Below are 17,599 nucleotides of genomic sequence, written 5' to 3'. Positions count from 1 at the left end.
AGGCTTCGACAGCACGCCACAGGAGCAGTTAGTCTCACGGATGCAGGACTCTTCTGTCTTAGAAAGACACCATGTTCCACGTGGCTTGAAACATCGCCAAATCTAGAGTTTGCAATAAAATATATAATGTGACATGGAAAAGTGGAATGCCGAACTCGTTTCACTACGCGCATGCAGACAATCCGACCACAAATTTCGCAACGAATTTGCTTCGATCATGGCTGTTGGTTCCAAGTCACCCCTAGCATCCTTTCTCCAAAGAGAGGCAGAGAAATGGCGGGGCCACCAAGTGGTCGTGTGGAAATGTGACAAGGGAGAAATCGAATTCTCCTGCGACACTCTACACGCTCACTTCGACCAGGGAGGAATGAAGCCCCATAACATGTGGGGTAAGGGCAGTCACAACTATGGACTGTGTGTCATCCTACATGGTACTTTCCGTTACATCAACTCCTCGGTTAACAAAGACAAGTAAGTTATTCAGGAGAGTCTTGAGAACTTCGACAGTTTGGTAACAATTTGCCCACAGTCACAACCTTTGGGTTTTATCAAATTCAACACAACCAGATGCGTGCAAGTTTAATGAAGAGAAGGGTGTCTACTTCGCAGCACAGTAAGAGCCACCATTTCTTGTTTCTGCAACTCCTTGTAACTTGTTGACCATCCTATCGCAATAGGCCTCAACTGAATTCAACTTCGTGGATGAAGTATCTTAGCGATGAGTTACCACTCGACAAGGTGACACTCCCAGGAACTCGCTACAGCTGTGCTTCTGCCTCAAATATCGAAGATGCAGATGTGCATCTCGAACCCGAAGACGACAAACTCATTGGGAAAATCAAAGAGATGCATAAACACCACGACGATTCGATTTCCCAGCAGCTAAACAAGGGGATACGACTACTTGATATCTGCTGCGGAGTTGACAATTTCGTTTCACACGGGCCTTTGACCATCGCAAATACGTACGTGGAGGATGCCTTGGATGCTGTCAAAAGATTTGTAAAGAAGAACTATACGGAGACAGTCGTCGTATCGCTCAATTGGTCATCCTCCTGCGTCAAAGTTCTGGACTCTGCCAAACCTTGGCGGGGAGGGGGGTCCTCGACTCATGACGATACAATCCCACCCGGCTTCCGCGAGTACATTAAGGCAATCACCAAAGACGAAGTTTACTACACTGGAAACACCTGGCCGAAGCTTAGCACCGCTCGTGGCAAGGTGGTGATTGCCTGTGGATGGAAGACCGGTGACCACGACCATGGGGACCACTGGGGAGTGCATTATCAGCCACCGAAATGGCAGTTGGCTCGATTCCCTACGCCATACGGACTGGAAGAACTCATTGGCGAGAGGTGGGAGAAAATACAAAACGAGCTTCACACATCCCCGGGTAAGCAACAGGCCGTCGTTCTTGCAGCCTCACTTCAGCATGATCCAAATACGGAGACCGGATGGATTGAGCCACGCAAGACAGCCGCTGGTCTCCAAGCAAGGTTGAGGCAGCACATCGAAGAACAGAGAAAAAAGATATGCGGACTTTGGGTTCATGGCGACTTCATGGAGAAGGATACGATTATGGCGATAGCAAAACTCAACTGGGCAGGCTTCAAGAAGAATGAGCGGCGATTCCAGTTGGGCATATCTCCTTCTCAGGCCCAGCAGGCGCTTCGGAAGGCGATCTAGGTACGATGGCAAATCATCCAAGGACTCTAGCACAAGACTACATAGCTACGGCTCGAAATTTGAATCACAACTTTACAAGTAAACTTGATGGGGAACTTTCGCACGCTATACCGGGAGCTGCGCGGACACCAACCTCGGTCTCATGATATTCGTAGTCACACTTGGGGATCCTGAGCATGAATGAAAGTGGGAAATCTGTGGTACAGGCTGCCAATCCAGGCGACCCCTTCGTGAAACCATCATCAAGTCACATCCGAAAAGGGAAAGGGCCTGGGGTATTCATTCATTTCTTCCCGCCCGCCTGTCTCGGCTCTTGAGTTTATGAGTGAGACATAGCACGAGATCAACTTCGTGTGCGGAATTAGCTTCCCACGCTGCCGACATAAGACACGGCTTGCTGAAACAACAACACGCGAGGCGCATTGTGGCTACATGGGAAGCATCATGATGTTCTTGGCATTTCCGATTGAAGGATGCAGCAAAATGTCTTTTCTGGCCGCAGGAATTGCGGTAAATAGTTTGGCTCGAAGCCACAGGTTTCCCTCCCGCTTGCCACTGTAATCCGCAAACAGAACGCCACCATCCGTCCCGCCCCCGAAAACTCTCACGTCCAATGAATGACGGGCTTGATAACCTTCAAAGTGATCAGCTGGCTGAATCATGTATGGAATCTGATTGTACTTACTTGGCCGGTGTGCATATCATGAATTGCTTGGTTGAGCTCAGAGGCCGGGTACGTCTTGCATAACCTGTCAATGGGGAACTTCCCCTCTTGGTGCATTGAAATCAACTTTGGAATGAAGTCTGGGGGGTATGAGTCGCCTTCAATGACACCAATGAGTCGCTTGTTTGCCAACAAGAACGCCTGTGCGTCAATCTTGATGTCAGCTGCTGGCGGTGGCACGCCGACCAGTACTGCAGTACCAAGAGGCCTGACGCATGCAATCATGTCCTCAATGACCTTCAGAACGCCGGTGCAGTCGATCGCATACATGGGACCTCCGTCGGTAGCCTTCTGGATGTCACGAACGATATCTGAGCTCTCTTTCGAATTGAAGGTGTGAGTAGCTCCAAGCTCCTTGGCTAGCTCGAGACGGCCGGGTACGATGTCGATGGCAATGATCTGGCCCACCTCCAAGTACTTCGCCGCCATCAGAGCAGCGAGACCGACGCTTCCCAGGCCGAAGACGACAATGGAGTCCGTCTTCTTTGGCTTGATCATATTCAAGACAGTTCCGGCGCCGGTCTGGAGCCCGCATCCGAGCGGGGCGTAAACCTCCATGCTTGCCGCTGCCGATTCCGGGCAGCGGACGACTGATTGGCCGTTGACGACAGACATTTTGCAGAAAGACGAGTGCCCGAAGAACTGACTTCTCACTGAACGACCGTCGGCGAGCCTTCCGGGGGTACTCTTATCGCTACGGACGGATCCAATGTTGAGTTTCGAAGATTCTGGGCAAAGAGCCGTGTGGCCACTCGCGCAGGTGTCACATGCGTTGCAGCTTGTGAAGGACAGGAGGACATTATCGCCCAAAGCCAGATTCTTGATTTTGACGTCTTGGCCGATTCCGCGAACGATACCAGCGCCCTCGTGACCGAAGATGGCTGGGAACTCAATCATGGGCAAGCCTCCCTTCTGGGTCACGACGTCTGTGTGGCCTAGAGCATAGACTATGAGACCACTGACTGCTACCTTGCGATATGAGAGAGAATCTAAACTTACAGACGCCACTGTACTTCATCTCTACCAAAACCTCGTTGGGTCGGATCTCGTCGAGTATGACTGGAACCAGCTTGAAGTCTGCGTTGACCTCCTCCACGACATACCCGACTGTCTCAATGTTCTTTTGGTCGCTACCGTTGGAAGCATTGTTGGCCGTCTGCCCGGCAGCACGCTCGATATGTTCAACATGCTCGACATGCTCGGAGTTGGCGTCGGCCTTCAAGCCACCACGTGGTACTCCAACTTGCGTCGCGGGAATGGTTGCCATTTTGTCAAGTCAGGTACTGAGAAGTGAGGTAGGATGGTTCAGATGAGCCGACGAAGCAGATGTTGATATTTGGTCCTATTTAAACGATATGAAGTACGGAACAAAACTGCAGCAGCGGAATAGTAACGCCGACCGTCAGGCGGCCGCCTTATCGCCACGTCTGTCTTGGCCCATAGACCTGATACTGGTCCAAACGTCGGAACTCTCTCCAACCCCTCTGACGCGGTTTTCGGTCTCGGCAACCCCATGCCAGTGGATACCTGGGGTCCCGGTTTGCAGCTCGAGAGGCCGGGTAGACCCAGCACGAGAGTTTCCGGTTTTGCGGGGGATGCGGGGAAGGATAGTCAACGGCTAAGATCACGGCATGAGAGTTTGGAAGCATAAGGTGCAGAAGAAAACAATTGGACGAGATCCGTGCCACCGACTGTGGGAAAGCATTAACCGTCCGGTCTTTATGTGGGTTGGGACGACTTTCAGGTTGTTGCGAAGGGGGACAACTCGACGGAACAGGGGCTCGGAAGTTTGGAATCGGAATGCAGCGCCGCAGAGGTCGGAAATGGGGCGGAAACTTTTAAAACACTGTATATCTGACCAAATCAAACCGTCTTCTATCTCTTTGACTATTGTCATAAAGAACTAGCGAGAGCGAATGTCCTGCAGGTGACCGCATAGCCGCATCTTCCACCCGTACTGCCGAGACTGGGGTCCGGGTCTACCGGATAGCTAGGAGGACTTGGCCAATGCACATACCGCGGACGATGTAACGAATCGTTATCATCAGCAGGACTATTGGTCCTCAGCCATCGTAGGTAAGCCTCACTACCTCGGTGGAGATTTACAGTCATGTCAGGCGGATCAGCTGTACTTATGGACCCGAGCTAATAGACTAACTTAATATGATTGTTACAAGCAAATGAGGAGAATAATAGCACGAACAACGGACCGAGGTGCCGTTCGGGTAGTAAAGTGAGTTGGAGTCCTTCAGAATTCTGTATGACGCAAACCTGCAATCCTGCACTGCATCGTCGTAGCCCGGTATTTGTCATCGCATCTGAAGTATCATGACGCTCGGAATTATCAAAAGAGTAATAAGACCTTGTGTCGCAAAACTCCATGTAAAGCCTGAAACATCCATCAGTACCTGTAAACGATGAACCAAGGAGCCCATGGGTTACCTTACCTAGAGCTTCTACCCAATCATTGATGAACCAAGGGACGAGGAATGCCGAAACCTGCAAGACGTGTAAGGTACATATCTGTTTAATCCAAGGACGTGCCGGCGATGAAACAATACTACTGCCATCACAACAGCAACCTCCCAGATGCATGTCAAAGAATGTAGCGTGCTTACATTATAGAGAACTCCGTACAAGGATATTACTTCCAGAACACGGTCTGGATACGCCGTGATTGCGTACGTAACCACTGTTACGTTTCCCATCTGCAATCCTGCAGCAACTGCGCAGTAAGTCAGTGGGGATTTCCACAGCGGGAAGATGGGCATTGCCATTCTTACAGATAAATAAGGCGAGCTCGCCCACCATAAAATGCCAATGACGATCAATTGATAGTCCCCAGAAGATACATCCTCCCGTGCCGAGTAGAGCTGCAGGGTAAGCAAGCCATAGGTACATAGCAGGTGTTATGATGTCGTTGTTGCTTTTTGAAAGCCGTGAAGCGAGATTGTCGAGCATTCGACCAGAGCATACGATTTCTATGGTGATAGTGCCAGAGATGAGGCCAAGCCAAAGCAGGCCTTGAGTTTGAGTGCTGTATTGCGCATATGCCACGGGCCCCATTGTGAGAATAGACACGACCCTGAAAGAGCTCTGTCAGTAGAAGGTCACCAAGATGGGGACAAACTCTGTAGAAGTCCGTGTGTTGCAGTATTACTTACCACCAATACTGGAAGAATATGTAGGGGATGATGGCACACATGAGTCGAGGTTGTGTCAAAAGGTTCATGAATCGAATGGCTGTCATGCAAGCCCGCCTCTTAGATCCGACTTGAGGCTGCTGTACTTTCTGCAAAATCATAAGTATAATCAAGAGGCCGAGTTGCGAATAAGCTTACCCAGAATCTCAAACTTTTTGTTCTTTTGCTACCTTCCAATTCTCTGTCCGGTGTGACACCAGCAGATATCAAGTCCCGTGGATAGAATGTTTCTGGCAAGAGGAAAGCCTCCAGCAGTAGGAGAACGCCGTATGCAATTGCGACGTGGTACTGCACCCACAAAATCCCAGCACCAGCAACAAACCCTCCCACTATTTCCAGGGTCAGATCTACTCTTCCGTCAGACTCCATTCAAAACTCACGAAAGGCACCAATCATCCCTCCTATATCGATCGACAAGATCCAAAGACCAGTCTTAAACCCTCTCTCGTGTTCGTACGTGATGTCTTGAACAATAGCAAATCCTACGTTAAGCGCTGGTCCAGCGCCAATTCCTTGAAGAAGGCGGAGCACCAGATATGCCCCATAGGGCAAATTGGCAGTCGTTGTGCAGCCGGTGGCTACCAGAGCGATTAGAGTAGTGCCCAGCAGAGCAGTGCGACGACCCCAGATATCCGATAACCCTGCAAAGAGCAAGATCCCGATGGCAAGACCCAGAGCAGGGACGCCTAAGGACCAATTAACCTTGGTATAACTGATGTTGAAATGCTCTTGGAGCAGTGGAAGTGATGCCACCGGTGCGGTTGTCAGGTAAATGGACAAGAAGCCGGCGTAACAAACAATGAATAAGATAAGTGCCTTTTCGGATTTTGACCAGTTCAGGGGATCTAACGGGTCCGAATTCGGTTGCGGGACCGGAGGTAGGCCGCGTGGGTCAAGCAAGACTGCTCGTCCAGATGCCGGGACGGCCGGCGTGGGAACATGACCATCCACACTCTCCCTCTGAAGGGCTTCACTCACCTGACTATCGTCCTTCATAGCCTTGCTGGGGCCGTCGCGTGTTGTCTTGGGGTCTTGAAGTTTCGACATCGTAGAGTATGCTCAGATAGTATGGAGACCGATGTCATTGAGAAAGAATTCATGGGTGATATTTGAATCATGTCAGGAGACTTGCGAAAGCCATCCTGACCTTCTCCCACCCTCTAGTCTCTAGCCATCCCGCGTATGTTGCCATCATAAATGATGCATGCCCTCGATAAGCTGTCAACATTCTACGTAAACAGTGCCGGCAAATGACATCCGCATATCTCTCCTCGCGATAAAGAGATATGCTATCTCTGAAGGACGCTCGCAAATGGTTCGCCTGTTTCGTCCCACACGCTTGATGTCGGACGTTTGTGACAACAAGTTGTGGCCGGTGGCCAGCGGCTTATGCTGATCCGCATGAGCGGAAAATTGGCTTTTTTGAGGATTTTATCCATGGACTAGGTGCACAACATTAGTGGAAAGCAGCATGCGCATCCCATGTTAATGGATGCGTACATGACCGGATAGACGACGGGCTGGTGCATCACGACTGAATTGGATTCTTCCTAAATAGGCAAGTTTTCCGCCCCTCCCCGGTCCATGACAAGGGGCGAGATGAACACAGCGCCATGTGCTCAGAGAACTATTCGAACAAGCAGCGGCGGATGATTTTCGAGTCTTTGAGCCTAGTGTCTTTCGTGTGCCAGCAGCTGATTCAAATTTGAGTAGTTCAAGCTCCCAGTTCAGATCAAGACAGTGCAACGAAAATATTTTACAATAAACGTTCAACTATGAGGAACAAACAATACCAAGGTCAGCGTGTTTTCAGAATCCATGAAACTCCTGCTGACTTGACATATGGGTTTTACAGAGCCAGGAGCGATGCCCCCAGATCAACACGCAAACGACCCTACTGAGCGAACAACACTCCTACGACCAAGATCATCAACATCTTCGTCGAACCCAACCGGCAGGTGTGAACATGGCCTACTACAAGAAAGCAAGATTGGGTTCAAAGAGGCCGTTCTTTTGCTTAAGTTGTCGTTACCGGTAATTGCAGCATACCTCTTGCAAAACTCGTTCCAAACCGTTTCAATGATGCTCGTTGGGCGACTCTATCCCGAGAGTCTATCAGTCGCCGCCTTCTCATACATGTTCAGTACATGCACTGGATGGCTCGTCGGAATGGGTGGTTCGACTGCTCTCGATACCCTTGCTTCGACCGCTTTCACTGGCCGCGACAAGCACTATACAGGCATCCTCTTACAAAGAGCCACGATTGTTCTCACATTGTTCTTCATTCCGGTAGCACTTATCTGGGTGTATGTCGAGCCTCTATTTGTCGCTCTTGGTCAAGATAAATCACTTTCGCAAGATTCGGCTAGGTTCCTGACGCATCTGATTCCTGGTGGTCTTGGATACATCTACTTCGAAATACTCAAGAAGTACTTGCAAGCCCAAGGAATCGTGCAGCCAACAACCTACGTCCTCCTGGTTACCGCTCCCATTAGCGCTGGTCTGAACTACTGGTTTATCAAGTTTTCAGGCTTTGGTGTGATGGGAGCTCCTTTGGCAACTGGCGTTGGGTATTGGCTGTCTTTCTTTGGCCTTCTCGCTTACGCATGCTTCGTCGAGGGATTCGAGTGCTGGAACGGTTGGGATAGGCGTTGTCTTGAGAATCTGCCAGCCTTTGCCCTCCTTGCTTTCCTCGGATTTGTCCATTTGGGCACGGAGTTCTGGGCATTCGAGATTGTTGCTCTCGTTGCCGGGCGCCTTGGCCCGCTGCCGCTGGCTTCCCAAAGCGTTCTCATGACCGCAGATCAAGTACTCGTTACCATACCGTTTGGCATTGGCGTGGCGACAAGTATGAGAGTTGGTGGGCTGCTTGGCCTCAGAGACAAAACCGCTGCCATCAGATCCGTCAAAGTCGCGATATTCTTGACTCTATCGGTGGCTACTTCCGTCATGATTTTGTTGATTGTCAGCAGATCTCGATTTGCTGCTATCTTCACACCTGATGAGACAGTGATATCATACACAGCAAGGGTACTGCCATGGGTGGCTTTGTTTCAAATATTCGATGGGCTCAACGGGAGCTGTGGAGGGTCACTTCGTGGGATGGGAAAACAGAACGTTGGCGCCAGTATCAACGCTCTCGCATACTACGTTGTCGCGCTGCCGCTTGGTACTTGGATGGCCTTTTCAGGATGGGAACTTTCGGGACTCTGGATAGGACAGACTATAGGCATGATTCTAGTCGCAGGCTTGGAGCTTGCTGCGATTCATTCTAGCAACTGGGATGATGAGATCAAGAAAGCATTCCAGAGGATAGGTGCCTAGTTAGTCATATTCCATCACGAAAATTGCACGTAACTTTGTCAGGAACTATTGCTCGGGTTGAATACTGACTGAATGTATGTAACTAAGATCCTGTTTGGGTCGAATTACCTCTTTTGCTATATGACGGCGTTATGTATGGTCTTTGAGACGCTAGAGACAACTCTGTTCTGCAGCTTTCGGCAGATATGGGCCTCTGTCCTATGACACTCATTGTGTTGATTGCCCTGGTGTGCCCTCGAAATGATGAACACCAGACCACGAGCCCACAGGCGTTTGTGACAGGCTACAGCACCCTCGGCTTCTCATGTTATTTGGGCACATGCATTACCCAGTCGAAATCATGGTCGGTAGCTCTCCGATACCCGGGTTCTTCTGGTGGGGCTTGCGGATAACTTTCCTGTCGTGGTTAGTTCCCACCTATTCCTACGATGAAAACATCAGCCATAAGACACAACTTCCATGAATTTCGAAGCCAGCGAAAGAAATTTCCATCCTCTTCAAGGTATTTTCATCTACTCAGAAAAGCAATGTTTAGAACGTTTTACTATTGCTCCTTGGTGGCTGCATCACTCGTCCATGCGGTGCAAAGACCGCTACAGGGCAATGACGACGCCGTGATACCCCAAAACTACGAATACGTACGGTTTTCTAACAAGAGCGGAACTCAGTAACATTGCTGACTTACTGAAGGACAACTCTGCCTTTGCGGGTATCACAACCTATGGGCTGTTGCCTCACTTCCCTTGCCTTAAGGATGAGTCTGTTGCTTTCGACATTGCCACTGTCGGTACGTATTTCAATAAATGACCCCTTCCATTTTATAATTGGATGTATGGTTGACTTCCGTGTTAGGAATCCCTTTCGATAGCGGTGTTACCTATCGACCAGGAGCTCGATTTGGCCCTTCGGCAATTAGACAAGCCTCTCGGCACCTGACTTTGGCGTTAGTAACTCGCGTTCCTAGAGATAGTCAATTGATCGAGCTAACAGGTCACTAGAGGAGGCTACAATGTGTAGGTTCCGCCAATATCTGCCTATTCATCTCCCTGACTCCGTAAACAGAGCTCAGCGCGTGAATCCTCTCAAATTCTGGGGACGGGCCCTCGATTGCGGCGATATTCAAGCTTCACCGTAAGGAGTAATAACACACCAAAATGATTTTTGTATTGAGTCTGACATCAAACCAGCCATGACAAAGAAATTGCAATGGAAGATATTGAAAAGGGGTACACGAGCCTCCTCCAACGCCCGGCCTACACGAGATCGACAGCTGCTGGACCGAAACCTCTTAAAACGATCCCTCGACTTCTTACACTGGGCGGTGATCATACAATTCTTCTGCCTATTCTGCGAAGCATTCACAAAGTTTACGGACCCGTCAGCGTCATTCACTTCGATTCCCATCTGGACTCGTGGAACCCAACGGCAGGGGCGCCTTCAGATGCTGCACAGATCACACATGGCAGTTTTTTCTACTGGGCAAACCAGGAGGGGCTGATTTCCAATTCGAGCAATATGCATGCTGGCCTTCGTACGACTCTGTCAGGACTTGGAGACTATGATGAGGACGAGCTGTGTGGTTTTGCGCGTATTGAGGCTCGCGAGATTGACGATATCGGCACACGCGGTATCATCAAGAAGATCACCGAGCGTGTCGGTACGAACAGGCCGGTTTATTTGTCCATTGATATTGACACACTCGACCCTGCCTTTGCTCCAGCGACGGGCACTCCCGAGACTGGAGGTTGGTCGACTCGGGAGCTTCGCGCAATCATTCGAGGGCTCTCTGACATCAACATCATTGGTGCGGATGTCGTTGAAGTGTCTCCAGTGTATGACACAAATGCTGAGGTCACATCGCTTGCGGCCGCAGATTTGGTCTATGAGATCATGAGCATCTTTGTGAGGAAAGGTCCGATGACAATGGCTGATGAGTAAAGATCTCTTCAAAAGCTATTCGGAGATCAACTCTTGCTGTTTGATTACACTATTGTCATTCTGTCTGGACTGTGCAACGCTAGAATAAGAGTGTTCGAACCAGGAGCAAGATGCAGATGCCCGTAAGATTAACAATATGTTCCGATAGATGTAACGTGTTACTTGTGAATGGTGTACTCTATTTATGTGAAAATTGGTCGGAATGGACCATTACTGACAGCTTGTTCAACGACCTCATAAGCTTCACTTCCACAGTGACACGTTTAAGAAGTGGAGAGCAACCTCCTTTTCTGTTGAATTGCCCAGTGCGAAGCATTTGAAAGTGACATAAAAGTATAATGATTTTATAGGCTTCCTCTCTCTGTCCATTTATCCTAGAATAAGGAATCGATGCAAAAGTCCGGTTCCACTGTTGCATTGTCGTTAGTATCTAGACTCAACCACGGCTCGGTTCACTCACATTTGTAGAACCAGTCGGGCCACCTGCTTCCTGGGTCAAGGTCTCGTACTTGCCACACATGCTCCAACGAGAGGCATACATCCTTTCGATTGTACGCAAGACCCCTTGGTGTACGTAGCCGTTCAAGAATTCTTCTCCTCCCTTCACCTTCGACTGCTTCGCAGCCAGCAATGAAAAGTGGAAACAAAACGGCATGAGAAACACGAGATGTGACAGGAATCTTGCCAATTTCGGACACGATAACCTGCACCTTCTTGCGTACCAGAGGAGCTGTAAATGGCATGCCCTTAAGGCGCGCATAGAAGAGTAGGAATGCTGCTGCGTGCATGGCCTCGTTCAGAGACCGCAGTTCCTTGGGGTCCGTAGTGCCTGTTTTGGAAAGATCCAGATCAGCTTCTCTAGCGGTAAGAAGTTCTTCTTCTAGCTTTATCATTTCCATTCCCATTGATGCATCCGATATGTAATGATTAACGGTCGAGCGAGACTTCTGAATGTCGAGAAGCCTAGCCAGGCGAAGAAGGGGGTTGACGAGACGAGAAGAAAATGCGTAGATCGGGTGATTTGTCCAGTCGCGGAAGGAAGGTAGATAGTTGTGCTCAACCTCTTCTCTTCTCATCTCCAAGCCACGGTAGATCTTATCGCTCACCGGTTCTCGAGAACTCTGAAATGAGCATACGGTGGATATAATACTCCATCGCAACATGGAGAGTATCAGCTGGATGAACGGTGCGAGGAGGTCTGAGGAGGATTGTGGACGTGTAGAAAAGCCGATAGCAAGTGTGCCTGCGTAATGCAAATATTCTTCGGAGTCATCCTGGCTAAAATGGTGTAGGAATATACCGCATGCAACGATTGAGAACAGAGACCAGCTTTGTGCACCAAGTGATGGCGTTTCGGATTTCAGGGCAACAGAAGCTCTTTTTGAGCAATCCCTAACGAGTTGGTGGAATTCGTTGCCGCTCCTACTGGTGTTGTACTGAAACGCAGCAAAACAGAAGATCGCGGACCGTAAACTTTCGTTCGAAATCGCCATTTGTGGGATAGTGGCTATGAACGGGTCTTGAGATCCTTGGAACCTACATAGGTTTTGTTCGTCGAGGCACAGAAATCCATCTTTCGTGATGTGCAGGAAATACTGCCAGAGGAAACGCCTCTCAGGCGATGAGAGCATATCCGGGGGCCAAGGCATCGGACAGTGAGTCATTGATAATGACATTTGGGAGGATTCCTGGTAGTTCCCAGCTATTGTGTTATAAGAAACCAAGCTTGAATTTGTTTCAAGATCATTTAGGATGGAGTCGAGGGCTTGGTCGAAGGTTGGGGAGTCCAAGAGCTGTGTCTCCAGTTGTATATCGTCGAAGACGGAAACTAATGCGTCGTTCGAAGCCAGCTCTGTATTTGATTCCGCACTCGAAACAGCATTCTCGCCTGTGAAAAATGTCTCAAAGTGAGGATCGCCCGCATTGACGTCTTGACTGGCGGGAAAACTGTGTCTCAGAATCCCAAAGTCGCTTGTGTGGGGGTTGGGGGGCCAGAGATCACTGGCTAGATCACCAGTTGAAGTTTCATCGTGACCAGCCACTGGAAGGGCCCTAGATGAAGGGCGGGCCGTTGAGCCAGGATTTGGCCTTGGGCTCTCAAATCTTCTGTCGCTAGCAGTATGTGTTCGTTTGCTTGGCCCTTGATCCTCGGACTCTCCGGGGGTCCATATCTTGAAGACTTCCAGGTCACAAGCCAGGTGAGATTTCAAGCACTGTGAACATTTGGGGCGCTTTTTATCGCACTACACACCCGTAACATTAGCTCCTTGTTTTGGTGTACATGGTGATAGTGTCATGAACCAATGATCCGTCGGTCCACGGAGCATTCCGTCGAGAGAGACGTACCCTTCGCTTCTTCCGAACGCACTCCGCACATGCCCCTCTGGTCCGTTTGCTATGCCTGGTAGGCATACTTGACAAACAGAATGTGACTGATGACGAATCTTTGCACTTTCAGGCGTGGTCCGTGGAAAGATTGTTGAAGAAAAGATTGCGGCTCGGTTGGCACATGTTGGGGCTACAATCAGGAGAAAGAAGTTTATCTCGGCCCGGAAGGCCACGGAGGCCGTGCGGAGCCAAGGTCCCTAGATAAGCTTAGGTAACACGCACCGGTCCGAATGCCGCATCTCCTTAGGTCCAGGATCTGGGACTCTCGCAACTTTACTATTTCTAGAAATCAAATGATGGATTCCGTACTACATGTGTCGAACTTTGATAAACTTTGCAAGTTATGGTCAAAAGACGTCGGGGGGGCCAAATTTAGAATTTGGTGTCCACACATTATTCGAGCCATAAAAGGATATAATTAATTTCTGTCTCAAAATAACCCATCGAAATTTAAAAAGCACCCTTAGTCTCTTCGGAACCTTCGATATACTCATAATGCGGTAACTCCTCCAAAGCCTCTCTCAAAACCTGGAACCCTTGGAAGAGATCAGCGTCAGGGATGGTCAAAGCAACACCCAGACGAATGCGACCATTGGGACCGGGGAAGACGAGGAGACCTTTGCTGGCGCACAGCAATGAAAACCGCCGAGGAGTGATTTTCTCAGGTCGAGTTTCGTACTCGGTGTCAAGTAAGATATTTAAGTCGGCACCGAAAGCCGGACAATACCGCAGCCAGGGGAATTTCCATGTTGATGTCTCCGAGACCCATTTGGCGTGAATATCTCGGGCCCGCTGTTCTAGATTTTCCTCTTCGTAAATCTGCAGTGCGGTGGTCACAGCTGTTACAGCCATTGAAGACATTGAAAATGTGCTGACCGATTGGTATGGCTTCATTTTGTCCATGACTTCATCTGGGCCGAATACAAATGAGGTTGGCCACACGCCTCCAGAGATGGACTTTCCCATGGTCACCATGTCCGGTTTGTGCTCGGGTCCCATCCAGTCACAACTTAAGAACTTGCCGGTCTTGCAGGAACCCATACGAACTTCGTCTGCGATGAAGAGGATGTTGTACTGCTTACACAGCTTTCGAACGCCAATGCAAAATTCAATCTCTTCCTCCATAGACCTTGGTACTGTGAGTCAAACTGGTCGAACGTGTGTTAAGTATAGGTGTGGAAGATGACTCACCTGGCAAGTCCATGAAGTGGCTCCATGATGACTGCAGCGATGCGTTCATGCATCTGCTCAAATATCTCTGCATAGTCTTCAACATGAAGGTAGCGAAGAACCTTGCCTGTTTGGGGATTGATATTCGTCATGTTCTTGCTAAATGTCGCGAATTCTGATCTGCACATTATTATAATTATACGGTGAAGCGCTGATATGATGTAATGGCCTACCTCCCCAACCAGCCTCCGGCTCCATGAGAGGCCACACACCGGAAAGTGTACCGTGGTAGTTGTCTGAAGTTCCGAGTACAAGGACCTTTTCCGGGTCGATCTGCTTGATGTCGACTCCCCATCCGCGCGCCAACTTGCAAGCGGTATCTGTAGCTTCGGAGCCAGATGTCATGGCCAACACCTTTTGATAGCCAAACTTATCACACAAGCGTTTGGCTAGATGGGGCCATCCCTCCGCTTGGCCGGCAATGTTGGCGAGTGTGACTAAGTGCAAGTCAGCACAAGATTATCAGAAACGTAGCTAAAGTATGGTGTTCACTTTTCTTAGCTGAGTTTACTTGCGCTTCCAAAAGCCTTGGGTGGCATTGCCCAAGGTTGCTGGCACTAAATCCACAGATGAAGTCAATTAGCTCCCGCCCATCAGAATCCTTGAGCTGAAGTCAGTGTCAAGGGCAAGGGCCATTGGGTCTGGGGAAAATCTTACACGAAGTCGAGAACCTTGTCCAGAGACTAGGTACACTGGCAAGGAGTTGATCCCTCCAACGCTGTAGCGCTTGTTAACCTCGTCTAGTGCACGGCCAGATGCCGGCAGTGAGAGAGAGAGTTTCGTTGTTGCCACGCTGTTCGACATGATTGACACACTTAATTATCTACTGAATTCGCCGGAAAGAAACAAACTGAGGTGATGGATAAATGTTGTGTTGAAAACGAGCTCAAGTTATCTGCACGCAATAATGTCCCTTTTCAAACTGGCCTCATTCCATCAAGAGGGCCTCAGGTGCGAACATCGCAATATCCTAATCGGGAAAGTTTACCACCAGCATCACGTTAACCGTAGCCCAGAGGCCCCTTACTGCGAAATATTGCACGCAAATGGTGTAACATGATATTATCTCAGTCGACGGCCAAGAGTCTGATGGACTTGATTCACGATTGCAGATTGCTTCGGAGAAGCGCGGACGTTTGCCGCCTTGAGAATGCCGTTATCTCGGAAAGGGGGCTTGCGAGCGCCCGGAAGTCCACAGCAGCCACCGTATTTTCAGAGCAGTTTTCTGCATCACAGTCCTGCCCTCAACACCGCATGACTTTATTGGCACAAGCTGGGAATCTCAAAAAGAGCTAATACCATAATCGCCTCATTTGCGGAAAAGTTGCCTCTTTTCAAATCGCAGCCACTGTCACGCGGTCACAGCACGAGGATGCATCAATACTGCGGCGGAAAAGTTGCCCAAAACAGACTGGTCGCGCTCCATCTTTCTCCGCCGGTGTCCCCCATCACAGCAAATTGAACTAAGTTGCGACTCATGGCTAACGGTCAATCAATCGGCATTTCTCTGTTTATCTCCCATGTATGTACCTTCTTTTAGAACTAAGATAAGGAAATCGGATGTGTTTTCTTTCTGGTTGAAGGTGCGGCGGTCGGCGCTCTCGGATTCCATCTTACATCCCGCGGCGTCCGCTATCACGTTCTCCCAAGTACGCAGTAGCAGTGCATTGACAGCGATGGGGATTTGGTCAGCTAATAAGAGCAATAAAAACGACTCTGATCACCTAAAAGGCCTCTTTTTGGGTCTATTCAAACCTCTACTCTGTATCAGAGGTCTCGATCATCAAATTTGTTCCGTCATCACAGCAAACCGCTTCAGCTATGCTGCAGGAACCGATTACCCTGCAACTTATTCCGGTCCCTCGGGACCAGATCATGCTCATTGCATGTACTTTGGTCGTCGTGCTATGGGTTTGGAAAGCCCGTCTCCAAGCGACATGTAAGATTCCAGGCCCCTGGCACTTGAAATTGACTGGCATATTCGTCAAATATCATGAACTATTCGGTTCTAAGAGAAAGTGGATTCACAACCTTCATCTTCGGTACGGTCCCGTTGTTCAAATTGCATCCAACGAAGTCTCTTTCGCAAGCTACACGGCAGCAAAGCAAATTTACAGCGCTGGGAATAAAGATTTCCGAAAGACGGAGTTGTACTCTCTGTTCGAGCAAGACGGTCACATGTGAGTGCCAGCCGCGGGGGTTCCTCTTGTCCATTCATAATCTGACTTCTAAAGCAACCTGTTCACTGCCCTTGATCATGACAGCGTATGAAGACCACTTTCGGTCCGGAGACGACGCGCTCTATGGCTAACTTGACCGATTGTAGCACAGCACCATACGGCGCCATCTCGCTGATCGGTACTCAAACTCATCGGTTCTTCGGCCCCAGATTACCGAGATGATAGATGAGCGAGCCAAAGCCTTTGTGGCGGTGTGTGCGGCATCAGATACAGCAGACATCTATGTTGGTTTCCTGAGGTTGTCTGCATGATCTGCCTGCTGACTATCTGCAGTTTTATTTGCATGCATACGCTCTTGACTGTGTGACTGGGATGTTGTTTCATCCTCACAGAACAGACTCACTAGTCGATCCTAGTGACAAGCAGATGGTACAAATGCTTTCTTACTCCAATACCCGTGAAGGTATATCTTACGAACGCTTATTCGAGCTAAAGCACAATTTTCAATATGTTCTAATCACTGACTTTTTCTGTAGTTACACTTTTAACGCATTACCTCCCGCTACTAGCGGCACTTTGGGCAGCTCTGTTTCCCAAGTTTCCCGAACTGGAACGGGGAAGTAGCATGGTGCGGAAATTTGTGCAAAGCTCATTGGAAACCGGGGATCATTCTGATTTCACCGTCGCAAGAAAGCTTCTAGAGTCAAGCCACATCAGCAGGCCTCTGGCTGAAGCTGAGTGTCTCGACCACATTGGCGCCGGAATCGAAACCACAGGCGATACTCTGTGCTGGCTCATGTGGGAATTGTCTCAACCCAAACATCAAACTAAAGTGGAAAGGCTTCATAACGAGCTTGCTGAAACAGGCATTGGAAGATCTCTTGAATGTCTGCCATACCTCAATGCTGTCATTCAGGAAGGTCTGC

General features: G+C 49.4%; 4 protein-coding genes across 4 annotated transcripts; 2 read left to right on the top strand and 2 right to left on the bottom strand.

Annotated features, from left to right (window-relative positions):
- Nucleotides 1–217: 217 nt before the first annotated feature.
- On the top strand, nt 218–1,686 carry CGCS363_v013564 (uncharacterized protein; the record flags this gene model as incomplete). The annotated part of the gene is made up of 3 exons (XM_036645413.1): nt 218–471; nt 530–613; nt 678–1,686. The coding sequence occupies 3 exons, from the start codon at nt 218–220 to the stop codon at nt 1,684–1,686; spliced, it is 1,347 nt and encodes a 448-aa protein (XP_036489723.1).
- Nucleotides 1,687–2,290: 604 nt separating this feature from the next.
- Nucleotides 2,291–3,677, bottom strand: xylB-1 (Aryl-alcohol dehydrogenase; the record flags this gene model as incomplete). The annotated part of the gene is made up of 3 exons (XM_036645412.1): nt 2,291–2,320; nt 2,372–3,345; nt 3,410–3,677. The coding sequence occupies 3 exons, from the start codon at nt 3,675–3,677 to the stop codon at nt 2,291–2,293; spliced, it is 1,272 nt and encodes a 423-aa protein (XP_036489721.1).
- A 2,305-nt stretch (nt 3,678–5,982) lies between these two features.
- Nucleotides 5,983–6,660, bottom strand: CGCS363_v013562 (putative MFS-type transporter; the record flags this gene model as incomplete). Its single annotated transcript, XM_036645411.1, has 1 exon — nt 5,983–6,660. The coding sequence occupies one exon, from the start codon at nt 6,658–6,660 to the stop codon at nt 5,983–5,985; it is 678 nt and encodes a 225-aa protein (XP_036489995.1).
- A 1,122-nt stretch (nt 6,661–7,782) lies between these two features.
- CGCS363_v013561 (putative agmatinase 1) lies at nt 7,783–10,875 on the top strand (the record flags this gene model as incomplete). Its single annotated transcript, XM_036645410.1, has 6 exons — nt 7,783–8,936; nt 9,606–9,724; nt 9,790–9,880; nt 9,936–9,950; nt 10,000–10,068; nt 10,125–10,875. The coding sequence occupies 6 exons, from the start codon at nt 7,783–7,785 to the stop codon at nt 10,873–10,875; spliced, it is 2,199 nt and encodes a 732-aa protein (XP_036489719.1).
- Between the last annotated feature and the right edge of the window lie 6,724 nt (nt 10,876–17,599).

The sequence above is a fragment of the Colletotrichum siamense genome (assembly GCF_013390195.1).
Source record: "Colletotrichum siamense strain Cg363 chromosome Unknown KSG_Cg363_contig09, whole genome shotgun sequence".
Taxonomy (NCBI): Eukaryota; Fungi; Ascomycota; class Sordariomycetes; order Glomerellales; family Glomerellaceae; genus Colletotrichum; species Colletotrichum siamense.
Note: the sequence above shows the minus strand (reverse complement) of the source record. Positions and strands in the feature narration are given on the sequence as shown.